The sequence below is a fragment of the Chaetura pelagica genome, unplaced genomic scaffold (assembly GCF_000747805.2).
Source record: "Chaetura pelagica isolate M959 unplaced genomic scaffold, ChaPel_1.0 scaffold82, whole genome shotgun sequence".
NCBI classification, from domain to species: Eukaryota; Metazoa; Chordata; class Aves; order Apodiformes; family Apodidae; genus Chaetura; species Chaetura pelagica.
This window is the reverse complement of record NW_009952990.1, coordinates 7,423,227-7,431,959: the sequence shown is the minus strand read 5'-3', so window position 1 is coordinate 7,431,959 and position 8,733 is coordinate 7,423,227. Positions and strand designations below refer to the sequence as shown.

The window sequence follows — 8,733 nt, the reverse complement described above, 5'->3', positions numbered from 1 at the left end:
AAAAAAGAAAGAAGAAGCCAGTTAAAAAAAAGAAAGAAAGAAAGAAAGAAAGAAAGAAAGAAAGAAAGAAAGAAAGAAAGAAAGAAAGAAAGAAAGAAAGAAAGAAAGAAAGAAAGAAAGAAAGAAAGAAAGAAAGAAAGAAAGAAAGAAAGAAAGAAAGAAAGAAAGAAAGAAAGAAAAAAAGAAAGAAAGAAAGGAAGGTAAAGAAGAAAGACCATCTTTGCATTCTGATTGGCAGACTGCCTGATGTGCTTCCTTTTTCCCACTGTAGGCTGCTCCGTGGTAGTTGCTCCCCTTTCAGAATGACTCTTTGACCAATTCTTTCACAAAGCTGCCTGCTGCCTCCCAGGGGTATCCTCAAATAAGTCATGGATTGCTTCAGCCAGAAGCATTTTCACACAGTTTGAGCCAAAATTGCCCCAAGGAAGACCTAAATCATGCTGGATGAGTGTTATGATGGTGCTTTTAATGCGGTCAAGATTTCACATCTGAAATGGCAGTAGGAGCAGCCGATTGAAGCGAATTATCTCTTCCAGAAGGATTTCCTGGAAGCATGAAATCGCCCTGTGGTTGGCTGGACACACTCTGGGGGTCATAGAACACTTGGCCCCAGTGTGTTCAGTCTTGCATTACATTGTTCCATGTGTGAGTGCTGTGGATTTTGGTCCTCCCCCACCCCATGTGGCTTGCTTTATTTTTTTTAATTTTCACAGTATTCACAATTGGTATTTCAGACTAGGTTTCAGGCATCTTCTCTCAGAAATCAGAAAGCATGAATAGTATTTAGCAGAGTAAAGGACTCAAAAGCTTTCTAAGGACATTATCAAATGCACAGAATAAGAAAAAAGTATACTTTGACCCGTTTGGCATGGAGAAGCATCATAACTTTCAAGAATTCCATGAAGTGACCATCAGAGGCCATCTACAAAAAGTTTGTACAGGAAACATGACTGTATTAGTTGAACAATCTCTAATTAGGAAAAATGTGTCATCATCCACAAATATGGAAGGAAACAAGCATGTGGGAAGTCATCACGTAAAATAAACTCAATGGCAAAGTAGCACACAGGAACAAGAGAAAGAAGTTGAGGACAAATGGATGAAATTGCTTCATAGGGAATGTGTTATGTAGATGGCATACTGGATCTTCACTGATCTTCATGGCTTTCTGGCATCCTCACACACCGCTTCCAAAGAGGGAGACACAGATTTCCCAATAGCAGTTGCCTCTTCTCCAGTGCTTTCAGACTGTCCACACATCACCTTTAATTCCATTTTTGAAAAGCTGAATGGACTGCTACTCTCCTGCCACATTCTCCCACTGCTCCCTTCCCACCCACACCGTTTCCAAAATACATCCTGCATCCTCTCTCCCAATTGTGGTTTTAACAAAGCAACAGAAGGAAGTAGTGCATTGTTGTGTTTACTTTCCTTCATTGAGATGTGGGTTTCTGACAACGATCTTGGGCTTGTTTTGGGAGTCATCTACCAGTAAAACTTGATCAAACCTGTTGCATCCTGAAGCAACTGAGCAAAATCAAGTTATGGCTGCTGTAACCTAATCACAAGCAAAAACATGTAGGTGAGCTATAATTATCAAGACTTCTGCCATCTGATAACATTTACAGCAAACAGAAAATTAAAAGACTTAAGCCAGAAGCAAATGAGTGGATGCTTTTCCTTATTTTTTGAATTACCGACTACTGACTTTTCCCTGGAGTTTCATACCAATCTCATCTCCACTAGAGAATCTATCCTGAACATTTTTCTTCACCAGATGTCGGGGGCTGAATTTCTGTATTCTCCTTCAGCACTGGAAGTACTTGAGACCCAACTGATATAACATCTGGAAAGGATGAGTGCAAGGGCTGGTTCATCAGATATATGCCAAAGTTTGTCTGGAAAAAGCAAAATATTTATTGAGAAACAAATAATCAGATGTATAGAGGATCTCACAACCCAGATATGTTTAGAGAAAAAATATTGCTTCAGGACTAAGGAGGTATGTACTATCTCCATGTAATTAGGAACATTTTCACCTAATTAACTATAGTAGCCTGGTAAACAAAAGCTAGCCCCATGCTATTCAAGAATACCTTAAGTAAGTGGATAAATACCATAGTATCTCATAATGAGTTCCACAGTATCATATATGTAATTTACACTCCCTCACAGTCTTGTAATGTAATGAGTGTTCTAGCTTCTTGACAAATACAGCTCACAAATGAAGGCTAGGCAGCACAAGACTGCACGTACGTTCCAACAGCGAGGAGACGTCTTGCATCTTCTACCATGAATTATTTGCTTTGTTAACAGAACTATGTTCTGCCCAGCCTTTGTGGATTTCCCTTCATTTGTTTTAGAGAAAAGATTCAGAAAGTTTGTTTTATTCGGGCTACCATTTGTTATCTGTCATTACCTGTGAGGTCAGCCTACATAAATATATGAAAGAATGCATATATATGTCCTTGTGATACTGGATAATAAAAAGAAGAGGAACAGAACCAGCTCACCCACTGACCATACAACCCTTGCAGGTACCAAAAACCTGATCTGAGTGTCTGCCCTCTTTTGTGTGGTCTTAATCTCAAGCAGGTTGAATGTTACAGCTGTAGCTGTGAATCTGGAAGGGTCACAGCAAAAGACTGGTGTGTTTTTGTGGTTTTGTTTTCCTACAGCGGAAAGACTAGAAATGCACAAGAAAGAGACTTGCAGTCTCATAATGATATTTTCCAAACAATTAGATAATATTTAATTAAAGAAATATGTAAAGTAAGAAATAAAAGGATGCCAAAGGCCATGTTAAATAGATAATTCATTTGTAAACTTCAGAAGGTATTTGTTCTTCAAACTGAGGACCTTGGAAACCAAATATTACTTTTCTCATCTTTTTTTTAATCATGTTTCAATAAAAAGAGTTGGTTTTGGTAGGATATAGCTGAAATGCACCAGTCATTCTAAAGCATAAAGCAAATAAAAAAGCAAATTAAATTAATTTGGTATTTCTGAAAAAAAAATAATAATAAAAAATTAAAGCCAAAACTCTACTCTCCTCCGTTTCCTGATCACTTTTACTGCTGTTGTTCAGAGTGATGATCCTGAAATTGAAGAAAGTATGTTTACAGAAGGTTTAGAAAAATATACCAGGTAAAAGGAATTGCAATAAATAAATAAAAAAAATTGTTAGCCGAATTTAAGGGAGCATATTTGACAGATCAGGTCTATCCCATTAATGACACTTTTTGGATATCTGTGACTGTAATGGTGTTAACACTGGTGGACACAGGGCAGATCTTTCTGGCCAGTGTTCTAGTATTTAATATTGAGGAATGACTGCAACACAGCAAGCTCCCAATCCTCTAGCACAGTGACTGTGTTGGATCAACCACAATGCTAAAATCATAAGTTAGTAACTGTTTCATTTGATTTGAAATACTAAACTATATAGCATTTTTTCTCCCTTCTTGCTTTTCTCTTATTTGTAGACAAGCTATGGTTTCTCTGTTGGCATAAATGTTTTTCAGCCTTGTGGTTAATAAACTGGATTTACTTCCTACACCCTACTGCAACAATAAGAGTTTTTATTGTTTTAAAAAATCAGACAACCATAAACCAGATATTGTAAAATTAGTATTAGTCCATGCTACACCACATTTCACAATGAAAGGAATTTTATAACTCATCCATGTCAATCAACTTATTTGATATATGAAAAGTTTTAATTTATATTTTCTCTATTGACATCTTGATTTACCTCAAAAAGAGACTAAAATATGGCCAGATTTTTCACTGTGGAGAATTTAATTTATCAATATTTCTATTGAAGTTAATCACCTAGGAAGATTTTTTTTTTTTTTTTTTTTTTTTTTTCTGGAAGTACTTTAAACTATTTGTAATTATTTAAGAAAAAGCAAGGGTGAATACATCTTGTCTTCAGGAATACTTAAATAGTATTTTAGCACTGGTGCTTAGTATTTTCTGACTCTGATTGGGAATTCAAAGTTTCATAGTATTTTTTTCAGTGCCAACACTGGTAATGCCTAAGGAGTTTCCAAGGTGAAACTCTGATGGCATACTAATGGTACACATATTCTAGTTAACCTCTTTCTTTTGTGATTGTTCTTAAGACCAAAATTTTTCTTCTGATTACCAGAAGTGGATCTTTTAAGCAATTTTCCTTGTTTTTTCAATAATTACAAATATTGACTCAGCAAATACTGGTAATAGCACATTTCCCTCTCCCTCCCAGCATCCTGTCCTTTCAGCTCTATTTCAAGAGAAAGTTAAGTTGTAGAAATTGGCCCATCTCACATTTCACTGTTAAAAAATGAGGCTTTCAGACACAGAGATTACAGCCTGCAGAGTTATTACAATGAACTGCATAATCTCTCTCTGCCGTTGCTACCTTTTCCTGACTTCAAGGGCATTTTATGCTGCGTATAACCTCCTCAGAACACACCAAGAACTGGGCAGGGAGTTCTGGACCATGACTTCTGTGGCTTTATCAGCTTGGTCTTCTGATTGCAGTAGGGGCTCTTCCCATCACTCTTATACTTCACACAGAAAAGCTCCACACATAAAGCTTCACACATAAAGCTCCTTGATTAATAAAAAGCACAATACTTCACTGCTAGGAGAAATAGATAAAACGTACTTATTCTTGCCAACAGTGAATCATATGATAGTCATCACACTCACTTAAAGGAGGAGCTACAACATGCTGTCATTCTTGCATGTTGTTTCAAGTACATTTACTGGATCAACTGTAATATGCACTGCTTAGACATTCACTGACAGAGAAATATTCTGGGTGAAGTATCTCCTTTTGTAAGATAGAAGCCTGAGGTGCTACGTCTGACAAAGACTGAGATGAGATGCTTCCAAGCTACAGCACCCAAACAATCAGTTAATTCAGACTAGCACTTAGGTAAAATGCCCTGCTAGAATGTATAACAACCACAGAAGTGACACTGCATGACAAAACTTAGCTTTAGATAAATGAGTTCTGGATTTTGCCCTGGTTGTAGCTCTTAGCTCCGTTCTCCCAACAGATAAATTTACCAGTTCATGTCTGCTAATTTTATTCATAGAATAACATAACCTCCCTCCCACATAAAGTCTGGGAGATGCAATTATTAAACCTGTTTTTGGTTTTTGATCGGTTGGTTTTGGGTGTGCGGTTTTGGAAGTTGCTTTCGTTTGTTTGTTTGTTTGTTTGTTTTGGGGGTTTTTGTTAGTTTTGTTTGTTTGTTTTTTAAATGTAAAGGTGTTTCATTAGCTCTGGATTCACAAAAAACTTATTAGTAAAACCTATAGGAAAGTACAAGTGAGTACTCACTTTCAACATGCTGATTTTTCATATTGGAAAAAAGAGAAACATTTCAATTGGTGTAAAAAAACCCCATCTGGTTCTCTTGAACATAGCTGGGTAGCAGAATGTTTTCCTAAGAGCTGACTTTCCTTTGATCTACCTTAAATAAATGCATTTTCCAGATCAGACACCAATGAGAAAAGAGAACTACATTATTTCAGAGGTCTATTAATTACATCAATGACTGTTTGCAAATGTTCCAGATCTTTGGATGAAAAGCGTTGCAGAGTGTGAAGCCCTGCATTACTATGAAAATGATGATAATGATGCATCAAATAAGAGAAGTCATTTGCTATCCCTGCTATCGTTTCAGTAAGCAAGCCAAAGACACGGCTCTAATTCTGCAGGGAAAGAAGCTCTCCCAAGGCACAATGAGATACATAAAGGAGGATCAACAGCCCGCAGGAAAAAAACACAAGCTTTTTAGTGTACGAGGGCATGTGCAAACAAAATGGATTTCCCTTGATGTACCGCTATCCATACATTTATGCCGGGCAGACTGCTAATGTAATTCCTTATGCTACCTTGACAGCAAGTCCCAGCTTATAGCACTGCTGCAAATCTACCCACAGGGCTTCCCCTATTGTTAGTTAAACTGCATCTGCAGAACACAGAAGACTGGCAAGAATTCAGTGTTCTCTCCTTTCTGTCCATGGATGTTTTGCATTAGGTGGTGATGCATGTGAAACGGTGTGTGGCTATTTTTATGCTATTTGCTTAATGGAGTTATCTAGTCTTTCACAGTCTGGTGAAGAAACAGAGAGCTCTCTCACACAGTGGAGCTCATCTTTCCTTTTCAGTCAAAAATCACAGAAGAAATACTTAATGATTGTTTCTTCTGAACTGATGGCAGCAGAGAGTTGGCTTTGTACACGTGTTTGCTTTTTATTTCAAACAATGTGACAAAATGTTTCATAAAAAGTAGGTGGCTAGGCTTCAGCACCCTGCTTTACACTTATCAGGAAACATGCAGATTGCTTATGTGGCTAATTACAGTAGCTGGTTCTGACTTTCAGCTGCAATCCACCTATGCAAAGCCTCAATCTTTCAACCTGGAGCACCAGGTTCTCAGAGGAATGGAGAAAAATATTCTTTCAGAAATAAAATATCAAACCACCTCTTACAAGCCTTACTTTATTTAGCTCATTATTGAAATTCATTGGCACTGCTTTCATTTGTGCTATCAGTTTGATAAAGCTCAACAGATTTTTCCAGGTCGGTGTTCCTGGAAAAGCAAAACAAAATGGTAAATACTGACATCTGGCTCCCTTGTTAAGCATTTGGGATTTGCTACCCATTCCTGCGTGTAGAATCCGTAACATTTTGGAAATCGAGCAACTACAACAGCCTTTCAAAAATACCAGTTCCCCTTGCACTGGGAAATTAGCTGAAATCTTACTTTGTTCCATCTGTTTTTTGTAGTTTGAATTGCATTGACAGCTGGGAACAAGTATTGCTAAATTCCTTCACTGAATCTGTATCTGATAAAAAAAGAAAAAAAAAAGTCTATGAGATGACACCTTAACAGAAAAGCACATGCTAGAGACATGAGTCACCAAAGGATTAGCTCTGCAATTTAACACAGTCACATGAACTCGATGTTCTTTCTCTCTCCCCGCTGTGAACTGTGAAAGGTTTGGATCAATGTCCCCTGTTAGGTCTGCTCAGCACACTGAAGATGCCATGCTCCTTGCATGTTACTCACTAATAACCAGCTTGTGACCACCACCCCACAGGTGACTTGCAGGAGGGGTAGCCTTGGAGGTCTTCTGAGACCAGTTCAGGCAAGATTACCAGTTCAAACTATCTCTATCAGTTGTCAAGCTAACCTAGAGCCTTAGGTAGAGCAGGGCATGCTTATCAGATCCCATCTGCCAGCAGCGCTGAAGGCTGGGGAAAATACAAAAAAGCCCCTGAAGGCCTGGTTCTCTGAAGCATGAATATTGTTGTGCAGTTGAGGGAAGCAGAGCACTCCCCTGCTGTGAACAGCAGCACTGTGCTCTGCAGTGCCTTGCCATCTTTTATCTGGTGCCAGCTTGTTCTCGAGAGGCTGGATTGCTCTCTTTGTCTAAATTCTGCTTGAACGAGCTATTTGGTTTTAGGAGTGCTTGTATCAAAAAATTGTGCATTGCTGAGTTAATCAGAGTGAAGGAGAAGCCCATCTTTGCTGTGGGAAACATGCAGAAGATGCTGTGCCTCTGCTGGGAATCTGTGTCCTGGGTAAGATTTTGTTGCCATGTGAGAAGGTCTCTGAATACAGAGTGCTTTTCCCCTGCAAAGGATTCAAGTCATAATCCAGCAAAACCCATGTAGGTAGAGAAAGTCCTCCGCATACAGCGCCCAAGGTGGCAGCATCCCTGCCGCAACTGGCTCTGGAGTGTCCCAGATACTCCAGCTGCAGCTCACCATTACCTGGAGAGAGCTCTTGTCCTCAGGCTACCCTCCATGGCCAGGAGCTCACTGCACAAAGCTACACATGCTGTGGCAATCTGGATGCCAGAGCCTGCTGTGCAACCGTAAGTCATCTCAGGTCAGGGGGAAGCTCGCCTGTCCCCATCTCGCTCTGCACCAGGCAGTTGGCTCCAGACAGACCCAGCAGAGCTATTCACCACGGATAACATTAATTGAAAATGTAGCCCTTTGTTTGCTTAATGAGTCACTGAGACAAATCAATTTATTATTTTTTCCCCAAACAAAGAACGCATTATTTGTAACTTGTTTGTGCATTGTTTGGGTGAATAATTTTCAACCTATTTGTTATTGCTCTGCCTCTGTGCTGTGCCCAGTCTCTGGTGTTTGGGTGGCACTGGTGAGGCTCTGAGCCTCGACTGGCTAACAAACTTCTACAACAGAAGTTTAACAAACAGGAAGCAATTAATTTAGAGTAAGAATTTTCAGCTAAATAAATACTTAGGAGAAGACTTGTGAAGCTTTTGGGATGCCAAACTGTCTAGCCACCTTCTGAGCATTCTCAACTCCAAGAAACAATGCAACCTTAGGAAGAAGGGCTCCAAAGGAATGCTTATATTTCACACTTATTCTCCAGTCGCTTTCTTCATCAGTTACTCTCCAATCTGACTATATTCCCATCTGCTCTATTTTTCTTGCTGAGTAGTTTCTCACAGTAAGAATGAAATTTAGTCTTACAAGCTATCCCTATTGCTTCAAACACTTCCTGATTTTTCTGCAGGTTTCTCCTCGTCAGGGACATCAGCACACCAACTTGTGTTTTTAGAGACCAAAATACACACATTGTAAAGCATAAACACGTACTGAATAAATGCAAGCACAGTAAAACTAATGCATATTAATAGTCAATTTCTGAATGAAAATAGTGTTGAGCATTTTATGGAAATAAACCA

At 38.9% G+C, this 8,733-nt stretch overlaps 1 protein-coding gene across 1 annotated transcript in view; it reads right to left on the bottom strand.

Annotated features, from left to right (window-relative positions):
• Window positions 1-1,751: 1,751 nt before the first annotated feature.
• The window catches only part of MOCOS (molybdenum cofactor sulfurase), a 193,375-nt gene continuing 186,393 nt past the window's right edge, over window positions 1,752-8,733 (bottom strand). The window contains exon 16 of the mRNA XM_009996536.1: window positions 1,752-1,898. Coding sequence (XP_009994838.1) covers window positions 1,752-1,898 — 147 coding nt within the window. The remainder of the gene's footprint in view (window positions 1,899-8,733) is intronic.